Source organism: Apaloderma vittatum, unplaced genomic scaffold, assembly GCF_000703405.1.
Source record: "Apaloderma vittatum isolate BGI_N311 unplaced genomic scaffold, ASM70340v1 scaffold1827, whole genome shotgun sequence".
Lineage (NCBI taxonomy): Eukaryota > Metazoa > Chordata > Aves > Trogoniformes > Trogonidae > Apaloderma > Apaloderma vittatum.
In genome coordinates this window covers 100,521-124,756 of record NW_009727633.1, presented here as the reverse complement: position 1 = coordinate 124,756, position 24,236 = coordinate 100,521, and the positions used below count along the sequence as shown (strand labels likewise).

Here is a 24,236-nt window from a genome sequence, read left to right as displayed (position 1 = left end):
GCATTTGTCTCCATCATTACAGCCACTTTCCCAGATCCCTCAGAACGAAGGGAATGTGGTTTCTCTGCATGTCAACTCTCAACTATAACAATGGAAAGGCACAAATTAGAGGTTGTCTGGTCAAGTGCCCCATTGTATTCAGCTTCCTTGGCAGTGCTTACTCTGATGTGTGGTGCAACTGCTCACAGAGTTGGAAACAGATTTCCATTTCCTCTGTAATCTGCATAAGCAGCACCTAATGACATCCAGAATAGCGTCAGGAACTGAGAACTGGCATGAAGATTATGGAGAGACAAACTTGAGGCAAGCCCTCCTGTGACCTTTTCCTTCTTAGTGGTGAACCTGGTATTGTTAGGTTAACTGTTGGACTCGATGATCCTAGAGGTCTTTTATGACTTAAATGATTCTACGATTCTGTGATTCTTGTTTTTGGGGAAGAAGGAAAGGGCAGGAAGGGCAAGAAACCCCCATCTCCCAAACCAAGTCTCAGCTTGCTACAGTGCAAGTTTTAGCAGAGACAGAGCTTAGCACAAGCTGTTGGAGGGCACTGCTGCATCTCTGAGCACTGGGGCTGGCACAAGGAAAGGATCTGCATCTCTCCAAGGCCCATCCCATCCTCCAAAGCTCTAACACTCAGAAAAGGTGGGAGGAAGCAGTTTGCCAGAGGTCTATTTGCAGCAACATTGGTAAAATGCAAGCCTGAGAAAAGGCAGACAGCATAAAACAGCCCTGGCACAGAACAGCTGATGTGAATCCCAAATGCTGCTTTTGCATCTGCTGGGCCTCCTGCAGGTCGCTATAGGACGTCTTCATGCACCCACACACTTCTGCTGGGTGAGTCAAACAGGGGGATGCGGGAATTTGTCCAGAGAGAAGCAGAGTAGGCAGCTGCTACAGCCCTTGCTTTGCATCATGACCAGCAGGCAAACCCAGGGAGGCTGTCACTGCTCACACCAGCCCTAAGCATGCCTGTGCTACAGCATGATTCCCTTGACCTCTGGAGAAGCACAGGATTTCAAGAGCATATAGAGGCCTTGCCCTCCACCCTAGTTAGTCTCCACCATCTGCGCTGAGCCTCCTGGAAGCAAAAACCAAATCTGAGTTCAGGCCAGGAGACAGAAGAAATTTTCATTCATGCAATGCATGACTGTTAAGATACATGTTCCTGAAAATTATTTTGTTATACTTCAGGAGCTTCCTCTGTGCAGAAATTGTGGTCAAGTACTTGAGAAGGCACAATCACCTCTACTTATACTTGTTGCCACTACAATTCCCTTTTTGTCTTCAAGAGCCGGTCAAATAATATTAAACTAAACATCTTTGAAGTAATTCTTTTTAGAAGCTCTCATCTTTGAGGTGGTTCATATCAAGGCTATGAAAAAATCTTCCCCACAATTTAAGGGCAGCTTCTCTTATTTGAGGAGCAGCCATTTTAATTTGCTGAGATCAAGTGTACAAAGGGATATCCAACAGGCAACTGAATCTGGCTGCTTCTCCGACAAAAGAAAAAACCTCCTCAGTGTAGCAGCAAGCTCTCTTTTAAAAATTATTATCCACCTAACTTTCAGTAGATACTAAAAGTGGCATTCTATTGATTTTCTTTTGTCCAGAAACATCATCAGCTTTACTCAAGGGCCCCAAATGGTAACTCAAAGAATGAAAGCTGCTTCTGTTTTTAATTCTTTCAATTAATCCAATACTATTTGAAACATTAAAAAATATTTGTTTTACTTTATCTCTTCATTGTAAACCAAGAATGATTTTGCTTATTCTTCTAGTATGGAATCCATAAACCCCAGCATCTTTTTGATTTTAATTATCAATAGTCAGTCTTCTCAGTTTTTTTGAAATGCACATGAAATTTGAAGTGGCAGCATACAGACCACTAATGTCAAACACCTTAGTTCTGATACAACTCTCTTGTGTGTTTTTCCCTTTGATTTAGCTGGATTGTTTTCAGAACGTTTATTTTTTAAAATGTTAGCATGGCATTAGAAAATGAATTAATAAGTAAGCTGAACATGAGCTTTTGCTTTGTAATTTATTAGCTGGTATTGAAATATTCAGGCAACGACTGGCAGTATGCATGCAGAAAACTGCCTAAATGACACATCGATATGTGATTTTGCAAGAGTAGAAATAAATTAGAATAAGGAAAATATTTTGTTGCATAACTATGCTGAAAAACTGTTCTTCAGGAGAACTGTATTTGTAAACAGACATTTGTCATGATTTTCTATAAAACTTTCTAATGAGACTCTTGGTTTGTGATCCATCAATGATTTAGTCTTATGTGACTTTAAGAGCATAATGGATCTGATACTGCACACAGCATAACCAAAAAGTTTATGAAGTTGTAAATATTACAAGCCAGGCATACCATATTTTTATTGGATTATATAGAAGATATTATATCATGCCTGCCTGTACTGCAGATAATGGTAAACACTGCTGTAATTCCTGTATATCCTACTGCAAAGACATCCTTCAGCTCCATTACAAAATATGTTTTAAGAGCTTTAAAAGTAGAAGTATTTCACTCATCTAGAATTATTTACAGTGAACCACTTGGAGGTTTTTTAAAGGTAGTTCTCTCAAACTCACTTCAAAAGAAAGGTTTAAAATCTCTTTTTCACATGCAGAATAAAATTTCTTCCTTCCCAGCTAGGTTCACATAAGCCGATTTAGAGGCAGTGCCCCCCTGTGCAAGTCTTTTTATTGCCAGCAACCTGAAGGCTGGGAAGACAGTGCAAGAGGTCAGCTCCATACACTCAGCATGTAACACTTTCACAGCACGAGATGAACCTATTTAATTACATTCACCCAATTCTTGCTGCTTAGACAGGATACGTACTGTACCCAAAAAAATTCCAAAAGGGAAAGATTAACAGAGACAGCACTCCAAGTAAAAGCACAAAGCCTTTACTCCACATAAGCTTTGTACTGGTGTAGCTGAGTCATTTAGCAGCACTTTCCACCCGACGAGCGCAGCCACATGAGGTGATCCACCTCACTCAACAGAGTGTCAGCACTGCTCTGCTCTGCACACCCACACACCAAAAGATTGATGGGGAGGATCTATCCACATACAAAACAGCACAACTCACTTCTCTGCTGCATAGGAACAGCTGAGTGGAGTGAACCTCTCAATAACCATAGAGCAGCATCCCCTGGCTAGGCTGCCTACACTAGATCATCGTTCCACCTCATTCAGTTGGGCTATGCTATCCCAGAATTTGCCTGTCCTATGGATCTCTCCTGGCTAGTGAGCAGTGAGAAGGTGCAATGCCTTATTAGAAGAATTGCCCCCCAAAATGCTTACTGGACACATAACTGTACCCATGTAACTGCTTTTTACAGGTATGCCTTGTCTGGGCTGCAGGGCAGTGAATTTATAGCATTTCTGTGACACACTGTTTGCTAAACTACATCTGTAACCCAGAGCCCACTGCTGCTTGTATGCTGCTCACCTCCTGGTATCCCAGAAAAGTGTTCTTAGTGTAGACAGCACGGCACACAGAAGCCAAGCTAAGAAGAAAAGCACAAAAATGCAAAGCTTGGCACAGCTCTCCAGTGCTATGGTCCTATGTCCTGTATCTCCAAAGGGAGTTCAGATTTGTAGAATCATAGAACTCATGCACTTCCTAATATCTTTTCGAGCTCTGTATATATGTCTATGCAGTTTTCTAAAGCGAGGGAAGGAAGGAAACTGAAGCAAAGTAGGGAATTTTACCCCATGGCATAACGATGACACCTAGATGACACCTACAGTCCACATCAATGCACTCAACCCTTGGGCAGACGTAAGGACATCTGCTGTCAGCCTGTCTGGCATCAGTGGTGGGACATGGACCTGTGGGACATCAGTCCTGTGCATGGACCTTCCCTGTAGGGGACTGGCCACCATGAAAACAGGTTTGATAAAGAGCAGGGCAGGACTGGGACTCAGTCTCGGGCAGTGGAGGAGAGCCTTCTCCAGAGGGTTCATTCTCCCCTGCCTCTTCCCAGAAGAACTCCTCCACAGGAGTCTGCCTGATCCTCTGCTACAGCCCTGAGCAAGTTCCCACCAGCTCCCATCTCCAGCTCCCTTGCAAGGGGCTCTGTGCTGCACATTCCCATTTCTGCATACTGTCTTCCTGACATCTTCCCCTACTCCCTGTGCTGACCAAAACGTACAGCCCTGACGAAGACAAAGATGTGTGCTGCTTTCTAGAAAAAGCTCTGGGCTGCACTTCCCTCCCTCCTTTAGCCCCAGAATCCGGTGACCCGACGCTGATCTTATCAAGGAACAGCATGTGTGGGGGAAGGAGGGGAGAAGCTCAGCCCCAGACATGCATATCAGCTTCATTTGCCTCTCTGCTTCCCTGCAAATGATAAGTTCGTTCTCCCTAATTTTCTTACCCAGCTCCTCTAGCTCCTTTGTTTCTGACTCTCATAGATCTCCCTCTGCATCCTGCAGGCATCTGCCAGTCACACGCCTGGCTTCTCCTTCCCTCGCTCTTGAGGCTGGTTTCCTCATGGTTCCATGATCTGTGGCTCTGAGGCTCACACCAGCTTTCCCAGCCACTCTTCAGTGCCAGCCAGTTGTGACACAGGGATAGATGGGAATTAATTTCTACAAGTCATGTCAAAATCTGTGGCCAAACAGAAGAGAGAGGTTCCAACCATGTCCCCACTGGCAGGGATAATTCTTATCTCTGTTAAATGTCAGTAAACTCACAAAAACAGGTATCAGTCAAGAAATCCCTCACTGCAAGAAAAGGTTAAATCAGTTTGTGCACAACTCTCCTCAAGATAAGGACTCAGTCCTCATGAATTATGTGGTGTCTAAGCACTTGCAAACTCTGACTGAGACCAGTCCTAAAGTTCAGACTAATATTGAACAAGAATGTTACATTCATAGTTCAATTCTGTTTAAAAGTCTTTCTTTCAGCAAACTCAAACATATTGCCATCAAGTTTTCCCCCATCCTAATGGTTCCCACCTCACAGTCCTCTTCCCTCTCATCAGCTCTTTCACTCCATCTTCTACTGCCTCTCTCTTCCCAGCCTTAACTGCCTCTATTTCAATTCAGTTCTCCACATGCAGGCTTCTCATATACATCTGCCTCTCTTGGAAGTTATGGTTATGTCCCACCTGCATTCAAAGCAGTCTTCTTCCATGAAACAGATTTTCTCATTTTGCTTGAAAATGCAAGAGCCAGCACTTCCAGAGAGATGTGGTTACTAGCCAGTGGAGGTCACTGGCTGATGTTGCTGCTGAGCCCCTCTCCATCATTTTTGAAAAATCATAGATAACAGGAGAGGGAAGACTGCAAGAAAGCCAGTGTCACTCTAGTCTTCAAAACGGGCAAAGAGGACACAGGCAACTATAGGCAAAGGCAATGGATCAGCTCATGCTGAAGGCCATGTCTAACTAAATAGAAGAAAAGAAGGTTATCAGGTTATCAGAAGTAGCCAACATGGATTTACCAAGTGGAAATCCTGCTTGACTAATCTAACCTTCTACAAAGGTGCGACCAAATGAGTTGATGAAGGGAGAGCAGTGGATGTCATATACCTTAACCTCAGTAAGGCTTTTGATACTGTCTCCCATAATATTCTCATAGGTAAACTCAACAAATGTGAGATAAATGATTGGACTGTGAGGTGGTTTGTTAACTGGCTCAACAACAGAGTTCAGAGGGTTGTGGTCAGCAGCACAGAGACAAGTTGGAGGCCTGTGGTCAGTGGTGTTCCCCAGGGATCAGTACTGGGGCCACATTTTTCAATATTTTCATCAATCACCTGGAAAAGGGGATAGAGAGCATCCCCAGCAAGTTCGCCAACGATACAAAACTGGGAGTGGTGGCTGACAAACAGGAAGGCTGTGCTGCCATTCAACCAAGATCTTGACAGGCTGGAGAGCTGGGCAATTGTGAATCTCATGAAGTTTAATAAGGACAAGTGTAGAGTCCTGCAGCTGGGGAGGAATAACACCAGGCACCAGTACAGATTAGGGGTCCCCCTGCTAGAAAGCAGCCCCATGGAGAAAGACCTTGGAGTCCTAGTGGACAGTGAGTTGTCCATGGGACAGAAATGTGCCCTTGTGGCCAAGAGGGCCAATGGGATCCTGGGGTGCATTAAGAAAAGTGTGTCCAGCAGGTCTAGGGACTTCCCCCCTCTACTCTGCCCTGGTTCTTCTCCTCCTCTACTCTGCCCTGGTGAGACCACACCTGGAATACTGTGGCCAATTTTGGGCTCCCCAGTTCAAGAGAGACAGGACCTACTGGAGAGAGTCCAACAGAGAGCTATGAGAATGATTAAGGGACTTGAATATCTCTCCTACGAAGAGAGACTAAGAGAACTGGGGCTGTTTAGTCTTGAAAGGAGACGGCTGAGAGGGGATCTTATTAATGTATATAAATACCTGAGGAGTGAGTGTTGAGAGGAATGTCCAGTCTCTTCACAGTGGTGCCCAGTAACAGAACAAGGAATAATGGGTATAAGTTAGAACATAGGAATTTCCACCTCAACATGAGGAGAAACTTCTTTAGGGGATGGAGCACTGGCACAGGGTGCCTAGAGAGGTTGTGGAGTCTCCTTCTCTGGAGACTTTCAAAACCTGCCTGGATGTGTTCCTGTGTGGCTGCCCTAGGGGATCTCGCTCTGGCAGGGGAGTTGGACTAGATGATCTCTAGAGGTCTCATCCAACACCTAACATTCTATGATTCTATGATTCTATGATTCTACAATCCTATGTCAGCTCACTAGTCAAGTCTGATGAGGCATTTAGGTCCTTATAATGCTGAGATTACATCCCAGCTCCACAATCACGTTCCAACTGTATACCAAGGTAAAGCCCCGACACCCACCAGTTTTCATCCACCTCTCCTAATCACACAGTTTGTTTTTTGTGGGACAGAAACTTGCCATGGAGATCACAGAGGACCCACATCCCGAGTCTGGACAGCTGAAAAACTAGAAGTCTGAAGCGAGCCATAGAGCTCATCTCTACATCAGCTCAGAGGCAGCTACGGGCAGCAGATGGGATGCTGGTGCCCAGCCTCAGTGCTGGTGCATTTGCCTGCAAGCAGTACCTCCCATCATGACTCGCGGTTGTGATTCCAGCAGAAAGACCTGCTCAGTCTCAACTAAAGACATGCTTGGTATGGGCAAAAACTTTAGAGATTAAAATGTTACAGATGTTTTTTAAACTGCAGTGCTTAACAGGCTTCTGACTCGACCCATCATGGGAATATTTCGTAGGTGGTGATAGATGCAGCTGCCTCTGACACAACAGCAGCATCTGCCCTACATTCAAGTCCCTATTGCAAACTGTGATAGCACCAGAACCTTTCTAAACAAATTTGCCATTATTTTTTACATTAAAAAGCCACTAAGAATTTTTTTCCTTATCATTGCTGGAAAGAAACAAATTCTTTTGTCTGGCATTATAGAAAAGATAAATAAAACTAAATTAGCCAAAGGCAAATACTTGGCATGGAAATTCTTAGCCCAAACATTAAAAGTTTGGCTAACTAGTAAAGAACTGAAAATTGACTAATGTCTAAAGCTTGTGCTCCCAAATCCACCTATAATGCCCACAAGACAGAATTGGACTGAATTAGCTGTGCCAAAGCCAAACCAAGGCTCCTTTCTAGCAAAGACAAGCTCTTAGTTTATCAGTAGATTAAAGAAAAAAGAAAGAAAAAATGCAGACAATCCACATTCAAGGACTGTGAAAACAACAATCGAATCTTGGTAGTTTCAGCACAGAAGTGAACAGACTGCAACATTTCCTTAAGAAGAGATTCACTTTCTGATTCAATGTCACACTTCTACATAGAGAGCACAGAAAGCACAAGCTAGATCCTTGGAAAATGTGTCATTTAAAAAAAGAAAATATGATCCATAACTGAGGTTTTGTTTCTACACTGAAATAAATCAGAGCATTCATAATTGGGTCTGGCTTAAAAAAAACCCACTTTGTTATGCTCCGTAAGTCTTTCGTTATCTGAGTTGGCACAATGGCCAGTTATCCCAGTCAGAAAATAGGAGGGTCAATTACAGCTTTCTAATTCAATAGGAAGCTCTCTTAGAAGTAAAATATCTTGTTTTGCAATTTCCATTAAAAATATTTTTATCTAAAAGCTATGAAGGGATTAGGAAAGAATAAAACATGGTTCACTCCTGCCTCTCACAAAAGCCAGTGGCAAATATTCCACAAACTTAAGTAAAACCTGTTGGGTTTCCTAATCCATCAACAGCTGAATTTTGTATCTGTCTTCCACTGATAAAATATTCACATTCAGGACATAAAAGCAAATGGGTCAAGAACCTGCAGCTTGGAGAGCCTGAGATATTTCCCTTTTCACAAAGCATTTGATATCACAGACACAGAAAAAGCTTCAGAAATAATGAAACAAAGATAGCATCAACAAAAGTTAGGATTTTCATGAATGAAATCCCTACAGTTTGAAGTCAGAAGTAGCCTAAAGTTACTCTTCTAACTTATTAGTTCTTCTAATAAAAAAAAATCTTTTATAAGAAATCTGATATCTTTATATGGGATACATATTCTGGCAGACAACAATGCTATTCAAGTATAATAAAAGCGCTAGCTTTCACTATATTGCTAAAAATCTGGGCACTAGGTAAATATTGGCAATGAACAGCTCTCAGTTGCTCTAAACAAGCTGGGCTGGATACCGTCACCAGTATCATGATGCTCTGACACATGTGCACAGACAAGTTACTTCCATTACCCAAAGCATCTAGTATCTGTGAAGAGCAGCATGTGATCTGCCAGCCTCCTCACACTTCCCAGTCATTTCTCTTATAAATATGACCTCTTCTGAAATATCTGAGTAAATTACATCTGTCATGCCCTGAGCTTCAAAAAACTATGTCTCTGAGAGTATGTTCTTATTTTACAGCACATTAATGCCACATGTTAGTGTCCTTATGAATCTTCTAGTTTTGCCCATCATCTATAGGGTATCTATTTTAAGTTAATCCACCCACCACCTCACATTACCTTTTCCAGCTATAAACATCTCCCAAAGACCCAGCTCTTCCAAATGTCCAGTATCTACTTTCCATTACATACAATAAAGGGCCACTTGTCCTTCTGATGGTCCTCCTCTCTCTTTCTCTCTGGCCTTCTGCAGCTTTTCCATCACAGCTTTGCTTATGTATTGCTCTGATTTGTCTTTGAGGAGGGATAAAGATGAAACACGATGCTGTAATCAAGACACTGGAACAAGATTCATGAGATACCAGATCCGGAGTTCACCACAGCCTTCCAGTGTGGCTGGAGGAGAAGCATTATTTTTGATGGAATCCAAGTACTATCAAGTCAACAGCAACTCTCTTCACTAACTTTCCCTGAAGGTCTTCTCCAGTGAATTTCCACTTCTTTAGGGTTTCTGTCCTTTTCATCTTAGAGTCTGTGTAGTCTGCAGCTGCTACAGAGAAGAGATCTGGTTCTTACCTAATCCAGTGCAAGAGGATCTTTTCATAGATCCCACTGTGATAATGTGACTACTGTTAAACCTAACTAATCAATGATATCTGCAAATACGTAGGTACCTATAAAATTGTCCATATTTGATATATTCACTTCTTCCCACCCCTCAGTTCTTCTGAAAATCTTATCCTGTAAATACCCAAACACAAGAACAATTTAATACGCTATCAGGCACGCCAGAATCCATGGGACTACTCAAATGGTTCCCTGCAAAAGATTATGGTTGGACTGCACATGGCTGAACTGTGTGTAAGTAACAGAAAGAAATATATATATTTCACATACTTACCTACTGATACAGCTTTTATTGCAACCTAGGAGCTGAAGAGAGAAGACTATAGAAACATATTCACTCTATCAAGAGATTGAGATTTCTCAGATGATCCACAAAGTACAAAATATGAATGTCTGAATTAGCTAGCAGTTCAGAAATATCGATTTTAAGTTGGCTTAGAGAGACTTCAGCCTGAAATGTATTGACTGCAATTTGTCTACAATAGGCTAATAATATCCTGAAACCTCTAAACTCTTCTTTTTTGCGTTTTTGTGCATGCCAAGGAATCTACTAAATGTCTTCTTCATTTTCTCCTCCTCCTTTTCTAACCTGTCGCCAAATCACCAACGATCAAATGAACCGCAACAGAGAACGTAGCTGGTATTTCATTGTTAATGAGTTAGACTGTTCATGTTCGGTATTCATAGGTATTCTATTAACACTAAAGATGTGATTTTGGCATTAGCTCTTCTGGTTTTAAGATCCTTAAGTACTGTAATGTATAAGTAAAAACATTAACTACAGGGTGCTGAGAAACATTTCTAGCACACAAAGGAAATGACTGACTTCAAGTTAGAAAAAACCTCTCTGGCAAGAAGCAGTGACTGCTTGTAGAATTTTATGTAGTGTTTTACTGTCTGTCCCTTTTGCAACCACAGGAAGACAGCAGACTTTCTAATGCATCTTAACAGCAATACCATTTTAATGAATGTATTAAATAACTACATTAGTGTACTGCAATTTGCTACATTATTTTCAACCGTACAAAGTCACAGTTCTTTTCAAAAACAAAAACTTGGCACCCAACTGCTAATTAGCCATCTAGAAGGCATACTCTTCCGACCTTCTGTCAGATTAAGTTTTCTAAACTGCTCCTACTGCATCCATCTTTCTGTGGCTCATAGTTCAGTTATTTAGCTTACTTTTTTTTCCATAGAAAATGAATTTGTTTTCTGTGTCATAGCATTTTTCTCTTTTTAGCACTAGCACATTATATTTTTTAAAAAAAAATGTTTATGTAATGCGCTATTTGCATCTTTAATATGTTTTGTTTATTTTAAAACCCAAGCGCTGAGCACGCACATTACCGATGCAAAAAGCACAGTAATGAACAGGCCTTTATTTGTCAGCTGAAATAATGCGTGCATTCAACCAGATTTTTCCTTTTAAATTAGAAATTAGAAAGTTAAATGTATATGCTAAAACCAGCTATAACAAAAAGATGAGGGATGACTCTAGTGCACTCATTTCCATTTTGAATGCCCTAAATGTTCACATAAGACTTCTTAAAGTGCCTGTATACCTAAACCTTACTGAAATTTTTGTGATACCTTGGGTGCGTAGCTCTAGGAGAACACTTTTAAACTCAGGATTTTAGTATTAATTTAATTTCCAGCCAGAACCTTGAGCTAAGCAGGTTATGGAGTTCAAATGATAGTAATACATTTTTTAAAAAAATTGTCAGTGACCTGGAAAACTGTGGAATTTCATAAAAATCTTAGTCCAGGCGTGAGATATTATTTACCCAGCACAGTAATTCATGCCAGATCATCTGCTTTCAATAATATTTTAATGTTAATTTTATAGTTTGCATTATTGTATAATGTTAGAACTTTCCTCAAATCATCTTGTCATGTTTGGCTTTTTGATAGCTTCATACAAGCCCACAACAAATACAATATACATACCCATACATACAAGACACATATTCATGGAGATAAGATGTGGAAAGATTACTAACGTATAGACACGATTACATCTGTCAGTTCAAAAGATTTTTCATTTAAAGCAATTAAATAATACTAATATAGCATGCAAAAAAATACAGTGCAACAGTTCTTGGTATTTTTACACTAAATGTGATAAAAGGGTACAGTCCTTGATAACAAAAACCTTGGTCCTGTGGAGACAGAGAGGAAAATTCATGCTAGATTACTGATGGTCTGATTCTGAAGTCATGGGACACAAAGTTTCATTTTTCAAAACCTAGTGGAGACTCTCCATTAGCCCCACCAGACTTTGGGTCAGACTCTTAAAAGCATATGACTGCCTACAAATGCATTGTGCAGATGCCTGGCACATTGCTAAAAAATCAAATATCTCTTCATATGCAGAACGCCAGAGCTTCAAGATATATAAGAATAAGAATGTACCAGGTGATGCTAAGAAACCTAGATCCATACAACCATGTCACTATGAGATGTCCTGCAGGACATCTAATAGTCATGCAAAACACCTTCCTACCGACAACAGTTTTCTGACAGAAAGTGTACACACTCACTGACAATGTGCCCAGCAACCTGTTCCCATGGGACATTTAAACGCTGCAGGCGTTGTCCACTTCCAAGCAACCAAGCATCTGTCCAGGGCGTCTGAAGGCAGTGGAGCTGGCAACTGTGATGATGAGGCTTTTGAGTGAGTAGTGCCTCCAGCCCTGCAGTCTATGATGGACTGAATCTTTCTCATCAAAGCATTGCATTACATTGAAAAAAATGATCAACAAATCACTGAATCATAGAATCACAGAATGTTAGGGGTTAGAAGGGACCTCTAGAGATCACCTAGCCGAACCTCCCTGCCAGAGCAGGATCACCTACAGTAGGTCACACAGGAATGCTTCCAGGTGGTTTTTGAAAGTCTCCAGAGAAGGAGCCTCTACAACCTCTCTGGGCAGCCTGTGCCAGTGCTCTGTCACCCTCACAGTGAAAAAGTTTCTCCTCATCTGGAGGTGGAACTTCCTATGTTCTAACTTACACCCATTAGTCCTTGTCCTATTACTGGGCACCACTGTGAAAAGACTGGACCTTCCTCTTGACACTCACTTCTCAGATATTTGTATACATTAATAAGATCCTCTCTCAGCCTTCTCTTTTCAAGACTAAACAGCCCCAGTCCTCTCAGTCTCTCTTCATAGGAGAGATGTTCAAGCCCCTTAATCATCCTTGTAGCTCTCCGTTGGACTCTCTCCAGTAGCTCCCTGTCTCTCCTGAATTGGGGAGCCCAAAACTGGACACAGTATTCCAGGTGTGGTCTCACCAGGGCAGAGTAGAGGAAAGAAAAAAAAAACCAAAGAGGAAGAGAAATGGAAAAGGAACAGCCCACCAGTTAGCCCAAATGTCAGCATTTGTCTTTGATGTGCTCAACATCGTTAGAAATCCAAGAAAATCTGTCCAAAGTTTTTTTACATCAGGCCATTTCTACTCCATTAGGTATGTTCATTTTCCTCTTGTGTACCAAGAAATGACTTGGACTTTCACTACAAAACTAGTAACAAAAGAAAATGCTTCAGGTTATTTACAAGAGCAAACAAAAAGGACCCAAAAAAACAACACAGGAAAGAGCTTTCAGAAGTGGAGGCTCGTGACTTTCCAGGTGGTGGTCAGAAAGTAACTTAATTATACAGGAGTCCTTACAGCAGCTTTGGACATGATTGCTTCTGTCATTCAGTTAAAGACTTGGGGGGGGGGGAGGGAAAGCAGTCAAATCGTTTATTTCATTGTAGTTTCTAACAGGATTTTCTCAAACAACAGATTTTTCTCGCCAACTGTATTTGGTAACCAAGCAGGAGCAAAATCAAATGTCCTTCCCGCAGGTCACAAAAATATAGACTGATTCAGGCAAATATTAGTCTCAAGCTTCTTTCTTAGAAGAAGCTTTGGATCTATACTCTTTGGTCTTAAGTGCATTAAGAGGTCTGTTTTCATATACCTCTTTTTCTTGATTAAGAAGTCATACTTAATTGCAATTTTCTTCCACCCTGCTTCAGCAGCAGCTAGGGCAGAACAAAATCCTTTATTCAAGAGGGCTTCCCAGCAGTGCTGTTGCTTCAGCCCCATAATTCCTCCCCCAAGATGCCCCCAAGCCTCTGCTTCACAGTCGTGGCTTTGCTCGTGCAGACAGCCGGTGAAGGGCAGTGGATACCTGGCAGGTGCACAGATCTCAAGACCCTTTTTCCCACAAAATGCTGTTTTTTCAAATAGTGTCGTTCCCTCCTGTGTAACAGTTTGTACTCTGCATCTTTAAAAGTAGGCTTGTAAAACTGAAAAGATTTTGTAACCAGGATTAAATATCCACTACCTTTAATTGCTGCACAATTAAAATAATAATGGTAGGCTTTTTTGACTAAACAAATAAAAATGAACATTTAATTGAACATTTCATGAATGTTTCATATCAATCAGGAAATAAAAAAACTCTTGAATTTTTATTGCAGTATTTGCTTGTGTTACTAAGACTTCTTTAAGGCATCAACAAGTGTAACAAACCCATTTATTTACAGCAGGCTTACCCTCACTAGGATTGAAGGGTGCACAGGAAAACAGAAAATGTTCTTTGGGATGTCTTAATAAAAATGCATGCAAATAATAGGGAAAACAAGAACAGCAGCATATAACAGCAGAAAACTTCTGAAAGAAGCCTAAATTGTTGCTGGCGGGTTTTTCCCCTAGTTAAATAGACAGGTGAAAATTCCCCTTTAGGAAAGGGAATGCAGGGTTTTGAAGGAAAATTATTGCACAGGCTGGTTTCCAAAAATACTGTGGCTAGAAAACATAATTAAACGGCAAGTATGTGAATAACAAAAGTTGAAATCCCCAAGAGTAATGAGATTCATTTGATAATTGTATAAAAGCAAGATAAATTTTGTCCTTTTAATTTCTCTGACCATTGAGGACACAGCTTGATGGACAGCTTTCCAATAGCACCTTGATCTAAGCAGTGACTGCTCTGAGGTCACTGGATAATTTGCAAGATTTTATTTCAGATGGATAAACCCCCCAAACCAGCTCACCAGGCAGTCACAGTAAACATATGTGTTCATACTGGGAAAATATAAGGGGAGAGAAAGTAAACAAAAGTGAAAGGACAGGTTTCGACAGACATAAAGTACAGGTTTTATTTCCTTTTTTTTTTTTGTTTTCTTTATTAGGGATGCTTAGATTCTTGTGCAGCCACATGATTTTTAATGCCGAAGAGCTAAAAAATACAGCAAATGAACAAGGCTTGCAAATAACATCATGAGCTGGGGTGGCCCTGAGATGTTCAGTCTGCTCAGCTGACAATCTCTCCAAAAAAAATGCAATTTAGCTCCTGGGAAGACATCCCTGTTAACACAGCCATATTGTAACTTGCCATGTGGTTCATATAATCAATCTGAAATGTAAATGATAGGCAAGACCCCTACGTGCCATATCTTCCCCTGCAGATATGTAAAGAAGAAGAAAACAGAACTCACCATTATTCACCAGGACATGGAGTGGACAATTCTTTGCTTTAAATCGCTGCACAAATTGCCGTATAGACTTCATGGAAGCCAAATCACAGTATAAAAACTCCACTAAGAGAGAAGAGATGAACAAAACCAGAGATAAGTCAGTAACAATAACCAGAGTTAGGTCAGCTACAACACAGATAAACGGACATCAGCAATGACTCCTGTAATAATGTTACCAGGAAAGTAAAGATTCTAAAAATAAACCAGGCTATTGAAAATTATGGATGAAGCTGGTCTCAGAAGGTTCCTTCCTTCATTTCTATTTTTTAAGGTATTGATTCTTCACAGAGCAAAAATGAGGAATGCTGCTACCAGGAGGTAGAGGAGTGTATCAATTCTATGATTCTATGATAAATTCGAGCAAATATGTTCCAATCCTACTGTTTTTTCTACTGCTACAATTTAGGAAGAGGGGCTACAGCTCTTCAGTGTCGAGATGATCAAGACATCTCAGAAACCAAATGGTGATAGGAGAAGCCACATTGGATACCACAAGATATCCTTGTGTTTCTGATGCCGAATACACTGAGTGCCTGTGATCTGAACAGTGTGACAACAGGTTACAAACTAAAACTTTATTGAAGCAGTAGGAAAGGTGGGCAACAACATGCGCATAAGGTGAACACCAAATCACTGAGAGCAAACATGACATCGTAAGTGATGCCACAGCTCCAGTGGACATCCCGGGACACTCGGTGTTGGCCAGGTCACTTGGCAGACACATCCAGACACATCAGTGCCTTTTGACTGTGAGTAAGAGTCATGACACCCCTTGTCTCCAGCAATGGCAGTGTGGCTGGGGAGGACCATACCTCACACAGATACTGTGGGCAGCATCCCACCTACAGCACCAATGTCGGTCAAGGGGCAGAGGTGAGGGGGTCGGCAGTCTGCCTACACCAGCGATACTAGTCAAGGGGCAGGGTCTCAGTGCCTCAAAATACATTTAACACTGATGTTTTTACTTCTAAGAAAACATGTCTCTAACAAAAAACATCCAACGCATTAGTGAGCCATTGACCTTCACTAGAACACTATAAAATTAATTAATTAAAATTAAAAAAATTACTTAAATCTTCCAGTGTGGTGGAAACTTATTGAGCAATGATTGATCACTGCTCATGAGAAAGCCTTTAATCAAGCATTTAAATACTAACTGCCCAACTTGAGGAGGTGAGCTCAAGGACAAATATAAATCCCATTTAGTGAATCCAACAGGTGGTATTTGTTCTGGGCCTTTCACTCAGAACAAACAGGACCCTCCAGACAATGACATATTGAGTGCAGCCCTGTCGTGATAATAACTCGACTGTGCTTGGATGTCTGTCCAACGTCTCAGGCGACTGTGGACCTTATGGATCATGAAACAGTGCACGTCTGCGCTTGGTGCAAATTCCAGAACTTGCATACACTGGGCATGTGAGTTGCTTGTGACTGAGTATAAAGGTGGGAAAGCTCCGGGACCGGAGCCTCAGAGCCTCACCTACAGGGGGATGCACCGTGTAGGACTTTTCCAGTTACTGAGAGACCCTGGCACCAGCTGCAATGGCGCTTCCAAGTTGAAGTGTAGGCCTGGATGATGTTACTGAGGTGGTAATTGGTGATGTATATTTTTCTTAATCACTGTTATGCTTTGCAGTAATGAACTGATGGATGCATCTCTAGCTGGTACAATTTCCTTTTATTATATTGTCTATTAATCTCTTTTATTATATTGTATGTAATAAACTCCATTTATTTTTACATTTAATTTGGAGTTCATTTTTACTTGGTATCCAGCCATTCAGCAAAACACCCAATAACTTTAAACCCATCAAGTCTCAAAATTCTCCTCTTGTTGCAGTTCAGCTTTCACGCCCTGACTGTCACAGCACCGCTTCATCAATTGCCTTGCCTTGCATGACACCCACCATCAGGGTTGTGAAGTGAAAACAAGCGGTTCCCACACCATGCACAACAGCAGTAGCTATGCCCACATACACAAGACAAATTCTTTAGAAACTCTGCAAAGGGGAAAAAGAAAGAAAATTGCGTCCTCATCCACCTAAATTAGCCTTTTAGACAGTATACATATCACATTCCAGGCTTCTGGTTTGTCTCAGCATCAGCTATGTTAGTGCAGGTGTTATTCTCTCTTCTGGTTTCCTCAACGTCGTGGTGGGACTCCAAACCAGCTAACTGTTGCCAACTCCATCCCATCCAGACCCAGTACACCAAGGCTCTGAGGTGGATTTGCCTGAACCTCTTCCATGAAATGAATTTTCTGAGAAAAAACAAAACCTCTTTCAACTTGAAAAAGTCAGTACCAAGCAACCTCTGGTGACTAAGTGCAGAAGAAAGAAAGGTGAAAGTTGTACAACACATGCTCCCCTTGCTCACTGTATCTTTGCAGGGTCAGTCATAGAATCATAGAATGGCCTAGGCTGGGAGGGACCTTAGAGATCATCTAGTCCAACCTCCCTGTCATGGGCAGGGACATCACCTCTCGACTAGACCAGGCAACACATGGGGACCGAGCGGGAATCAAACCCGCAACCTCGGTGTTATCACTGTTAGCACTGCGCTCAAACCACTGAGCTAACCAGCCCCCTTACTGTCCAGTTTGATTTGAACTAACTCCCAGATTTCTTGAGCTGTGTCAACCTCTGCAGAGACAGCCTGTCCCCAGGACAGCTTTGGCCACCATAGTTGAGGACTGGGGCTCTAGATCCACTCTGTATTTTCCCCTCTCCCCTCCTTCTTCCCACTTCATGGCCTGTAGGCTGCTCCTCTGTGCTCCACAGGAAGGACCAGCCACTCTCTTCCTTGGACATGGCTTCCCCTACCTCTTCTTATGACAGAAACAGCCTTTAAAAGAAGATATATATGTGAAGATATATAAAGATATATAAGGAATATAAAGACGTAGTTTGTCACACACAGCCTTTGTGGACAGGATCATTAAACTATTGGGAAAACAGGCTCCAACACAGACTGCAGGAAGAAATCTTTCCTCTTATTCTTTTGCCCAGTCCACTGGTGATGTTCACCAAACTGTTTCATCCTGTCACAACTGAGGCTGCAAACTATAATGCCTCTTTATAATATATCTGTACAATAAGAGTTTAGGAAGGTCTGCAGGCACAACAGCAAGATAAATAACAAAAGACAATTATTGCTGTTATTAAAATCCTTTATAGGCGAACAGTTACTTCATTTGCTTTCAGTTTTACAGTATGTCACTTTAATAACCCTTATATATTTTGAACCTAGACTGTAGTAGCCCTCTGAAATTGTCTTACTGAATTTATATGTGTGGTTTTTTCCATTTATTTATTAAGAATGCTTAGATTCAAGTTTCAAGATAGCATAAATACATTTTTTTCAAAATGGCTGTAAAGTCACACCATATCAACAACACTGACCCATCGATAACACTGGACACCTTCTTGAGTTCCCTATAGACCTCCAGGAGGTCTGCAATTTTGTTTAGTTTCACTGATGTCCTGCATCTGGAGGTGGTAAGGAAATGCTCAGTAACTCCTGTAAAAGAAAGTTGTTAAGGTCATTCCTCTTGCGGTTTGGCAGCTATATAAAAACACATGAATGGCACTGTAATTGCTCAGCTACATGAAGCCTGGCCATACTAACTTATTAGTAACTAGTGCAAGAATGAATGGAGTAAGAACCTAGGAAAAGCTTTATGCTGACTCCGCTTGTTGCTCTACTTCTCCAGGCAGCTCATCAAGGAAAGAGATTAGAGAAACCATGAGCAGCTTCTTAGGAGGCAGCCGCTCACACTGTCAGTGGAGGAGTCCCTTTTAATACAAAATATTCATCTTGGCACAGAAGGCACTGGAATTTCATTAGCTGCAGTATTTTGTGGCACAGTGCAGGGTCCAACCTCTTCTTCATCACACATATGGTCTGTGGAAACACTATTAACTCTCCTGGTTTTTGCAAATGTCACTGTATGTGCAAGAGAGACAGGCCCCTGAGAATGTTCACTACACTAAATTCTTAATCTCTTCTCTCATCTGGCATTGAAATTGTCCTTTTCTTCATTGTCAACAACAATGGTGGTTAGATAACCAGTGTGCTAAGGCGAGGGCTTTTCGGCCTGACTGTTACAATCTCATTCTTCCTGGGAATTAATTTATTGGTACATCTGTCTGATTTCCCCTCCCTTAATTATGTAGTTTTGCAGAGCAAATGCTGTCCATCGTTATGACTGTATAGCGCCCAGACTAATTGCACCCTAGGCCAAGGCTATCAATACTAAGCTTATTTATTTGCTTACTTGGAAGCATGTCATCACATTCAGTGTTTGTAAAGCGCTTGCCATCAAAAGTTCAGAACGTGCTTTGGAAAGGAAAACAACAAAACAACAAATGAACCCCAAAACTTTTCTTTTTGCTCACAGGGCAGAAACACTAATGGCCAGAGCCCTTGTTTGTGCTTATTCGTGCACAGCAGCTCCTTGCTGGGGAGGTGGATTCACTGGCACAAGGGCTGCACCGACCGAGGTGCTGTTCCACTTGAGAAAGGGCCAGAACATGGCTCCAAGTTCTGCACTGGCAGAGCCTTGAACAGAAATCAAGTTTTCTTCTTTGTCCCATGGTCTGAGTATTTCATTTTTTCTGAACAGTGTACTAAGAATTACACAGTTAGAAACTAAAGACAATGGCTCATTTCTAGATTATTTTTAAGCACGCTCAAATATACTAAGCATGTGAATTCTTTTAATGCGTTTATTAACTAAGACCAGTGTTTAATAATGTGAGCAAACGACCAAACCTGAACTTGAACTAGCAATGTGAGTTGAACAATATCTCACAAACAATGGCAAAAGTGTTTCTATACAGGATAAGTGTGAGTAAAAAGAAAATGTAAAATAACAGCAAGCAAACTGAAACATGCCAAAATTAATATTTAGATACGTTACTTTTTATCTTTTTTGTACCACTAGACTTTCAATTATTCAAGTATCTAATAACTGATAACAGTGGTCATTCTGATTTTGAGTGAAATAATAGGCTTTCAAAGCTAACTGGTTCCTTTGGTTTTCTGTATGCTATTAAGAACAAAAATGGGGAGTAGAATGTATATACAGAATACCTGCAGCTAATGTTACTGAAATACTATAATTTCTAACTACATGCCATTTTATCTTTCCTTCTCCTACACTACTCCTTTCCTTCAGGTACTTCTATAATGATAGACACGCCCCTATTTCTTCTACTGGATGTGTCCCCTGTTCTTATCTAAATAATCTTTCCAATGAAAGAAAGTAAATATATAATTGTCAGACACTGGCTAAAATACTCACTGCTAAAAATATTTTACTATTATTTTATTGTAATTTGAAGACTCGGTTGTCAGAAACTTATTAGCTAACAAAATACAAAAGGAGCATCATTTCCCAAAAGACAGCTAGAGTTACTTATGCCATTATCCAAATATGAAAAGATATATATATGATGGTGCTACAGTTGCTGCTTTGCCTGATTGCTTTCTTTCAAACATGTATCTGCCTGGTGCAGCACCTTTTCAGTGATGGAGAAGTTGGTAGAATGTTTTTCAGGCATCTCCTCAAGATGCCCATAGAGATGGTGCAAAGCTATGCTGGCTGACCGCCCATGCCACTGCTGAGCGCCTGTGCCTGTTCCTGCACTCTGCACCCTCCACTCACTTGGTCATGATAACTACAGTCAGAGGACCTGAAGCACCGATTTTTGGTGGCTCTCTGAGAGCTTTCTGACACCACAAACCCCACGGGAGCCAAGAAGAGCCCCAGTGTTAGAAGAGCCTAACAGCCAACTCAGTTGACTCTGGTTGTCCATTTCTTCTGTGTTCAGATCACAGGACAAAAAAAGCATGAAATGTGGAGCCTGATATGGAAGGAAGATTTAAACCCAAAAAGAATAGACAGTTATTTCAGTGAATGATCAGGAACTGTAACTTCTGAGGTGTTCACTGATCAGCTGAACACAGGAAAATGTAATGTTTGGCCTCCTGCAAAGACTGCAACTTAGGTTCAATTTAGATCAGATTAAAATGAGATGAAAGCCACCTACCAACAACCACTTTTTGTGTATTCAAGTCTAACTTGTCATCTTCAAATTATATTGGACAGCTACAGCTCCACTTCAGCAGAAATCTTAACTCAGAGTCAACTTGCTTTTATTACTTATGCTAGAACAGTTTTTCATCATGCTTTCACTATCTTTGTGGTGGTTTTGGTTGGCTTTCCTACAGATGTCTGAACACCTGCTGGACAACGAGAAGTGGTAAATTAATTCCTTGCTTTGCTTTGCTTTGATTTGCTTGCACACATGGCTTTTGCTTTACCTCTTAAACTTTACCTCAATTCAGGAGTTTTCTCACTTTTACCCTTCCAATTCTCTCCCCCATCGCACCAGGGGCAAGTGAGTGAGCAGCTGCCTGGAGCTGAGCTGCCGGCTGAGGTTAAACATCAACAGTGTTAAAAACATGAGCAGGGGATCCATTCTAGGGAAAGCTGCAACTCTGCCCAGCATCACAGGGAACTAAGAACTCACAGTTCAGGGTGGAGAGAGGACTACGGAAAGGATTGCTTTGCCTGTTCCTTCTTGCCACGCATCTATCTAGTATCTGAAGATACCACCAAGAAGATTTACTTCTCCAGCAAGGCATGAGGAATGGTTGCTGGACAGATAATAAAAAATGGTGCTCAGTAGTCACATATTCATACTCTAAAACATGTTGCAAAAGCTCCACACTGTTCTCCAGCTGCCGTATTTTCACAGGGTGAACCGAAGAATTTGGCCTTTTGTCTGCTACTCTGCCTCACAGAGTTATATTTTAGCATCCACACAGCAGCAAGGAGAGATGTTGTCTTGCTTATAAAAGAACTGAGTATGCTTCTGAGCACCTGGACAGTGCAACAGATATGTTGTTTATCAAACAGCACTCTTAATGAGGCAAATATCTACCATCTGATAAATGCTGCATGGCAAGGTGGCAGGTGGAAATTAAGTGGAGCAAACCCCAGGAGAGAAAAAGCATGAGCTGGGAGGAGAAGACAGAAAGCAATACTGACTCGAGGCTCCTTCCTTTCTGTCAGCACGCTGCCCTTGCTGACACTAACAAACTGGGTTTGATTGGTCCAGCCTTCAGAGACAAGCTTGGTCTCAGCCTTCTCCTGTGGTCCTCTCTCCCCAAAACAAGGTGTCCCAAAATCAACCCATCTTTCTCAGCCAGGTCTGCTCATCCGCTTACACATCTTCCAGCCAAAACAAAAGTCATTCTCAATCAGATCAGGGCTGCCAAGAGAGGGGAATGAACTTCTAACCAGCTGGAAATTCTGACCAGCTGAACTCAAAACTGCGGTTGTTATATGACAACACTGACTTGAGTGAGTATAAAATGCAAAAGTAGTTCTAGGCTGTTAACACAAACCTTTATTATTATATCAACAAGGGTTGTGCAGAAGCACATGAGTCCTCATCCACAGAACATAATTCCTTTTAACAGAATTTTCTTACGTTGTCCAGGACTAATAAAAGGGCTGTGATGCAAGTTCTGCTCAGATGTGCATGATGACAAACACTGCATGCTATTCAGGACTATAAAATGCTTACTTTAAAAGGACTTCTAGGAAAAGAAACAAAATGCTACAGGTAAATAAGGTGTGTACCTACCAATTGCATACTGAGCACAATGAGACACAGTCATAATAAATGCATCAAGCACAGCATCTCCTCTTTATGATGAGCGCCTGCCCTTATGCACTTGATGACCTCTCTGGCTTCTACACCACAAGCACTCCAGAATCTCCCCCATTCTGCATTAGCAGCCAAGATTCACAGGAATTACATATTAAGCTGATTAACGCACAGAAAATCCTAGTACGTGCATTCATACTTATCACACCGATTGACCCTTAATTCCAGCTGTGGTTATGGTGACAGTTTGGAGAACTTTGACTCCTAATCCTTCAAACTATTTTAAGTATGTGACTGTGGACCAAAATGTTGGCTGTTGCCTGTTAGGCATCTTGCAAGTTTCTCTCAGTCTTATCTTCTGTCTTTTATCAGTCTAAATAATTTTTGTGGCACTTTTTCAGATCACTGATCTTTCAGACTGTTATTAGAAATAATAAACGAAGGCTAACCCTAGCACAAATTTACTGTTCAAGCCAATGCTTGTAATATGCCATTGAAGAAAAAGATGGAACACATCCATCTGGCAAAGCTTGCGAGTGCAGTGTCACAGATCAAAATAGTGAGCATATTTAAAGATGCACGGTTTGGGTATAGTCATTAAAAGATACACTCACAACTTTACTTAGCCCAGTTTGTCACAAGCCTTCCAGCAAGCAAGCAAGAGCACCTAAATTCAGATGCTCCTTCTTTGAGTCATCCATTCTAGTGCCACTAACTAAAGGCAGCCGAAAGAGATTAACTTCCTGTGCCTAATATGAGCCTTTGTGAGCAGCCTCTGTGTGTCATCCTCTTACCTGTTCAGTGAAAAAAAAAAAGCTCTGCATCAGTGGTCACTATATAAATATGAATCCACATTGGGCAAATAATAGAAATTCATGCTTTTTTTTTTCTTCCTCAGGATGGTTTCAACTTAGTCTGCTCAAAGAGCTATTGTACAAAAAAGACATTTCATGGTACCATTTCTTAAACATGCAGCTTTAATCTCTTGCACTAAGAGAAATGGGAGGAAAAGCCTTCAGCCTTCTGAGAGATGCTTTCTCTCTCAGAAGTGGAAGAGTAAAATAAAAAAGAAATTTGCTCTCAGAAAACAAGCAGTCTGGCTTAGCTCCTTTTAACTTCCACAAGAGAAGTGTGTGGCCTAGTCCAGTGATCCCTTAACTTGTTAAATTCAAAAAACACCCTAGTAGGTCTTGTGCATTGGTTAATCAAAATAAGCAAAAGTAAAGGTAAGAACAGTGTTTCAGTTCCATCGCTACCAGCTCCCTGAAGGGCTTCACAGAGCATTTTGCCAGAGCGGTGAGACATAACAGCAGTACAAAAAGGAGTTTGTCCACACAGAGCAAAAGAAATGCCCATGTGTGACTCTCCTAATTGCACCTTCAGGTAGGATGTTGTTTAAATATGCTCTGATTTTAACACAATTCCTACAGACATAGCATGCTTTGGGTTTTCTAAACATGCAAGCAGTGCTTTCTGTATAATATTTGACATTTTC

The 24,236-nt window shown here is 41.3% G+C and overlaps 1 protein-coding gene across 1 annotated transcript in view; it reads right to left on the bottom strand.

Moving 5' to 3' along the window:
• Positions 1–24,236, bottom strand: part of DHRSX (dehydrogenase/reductase (SDR family) X-linked) — a gene marked incomplete at its 3' end in the record, with an annotated part of 109,636 nt that overhangs the window by 20,157 nt on the left and 65,243 nt on the right. The window contains exon 4 of the mRNA XM_009873726.1: positions 15,018–15,119. Coding sequence (XP_009872028.1) covers positions 15,018–15,119 — 102 coding nt within the window. The remainder of the gene's footprint in view (positions 1–15,017; positions 15,120–24,236) is intronic.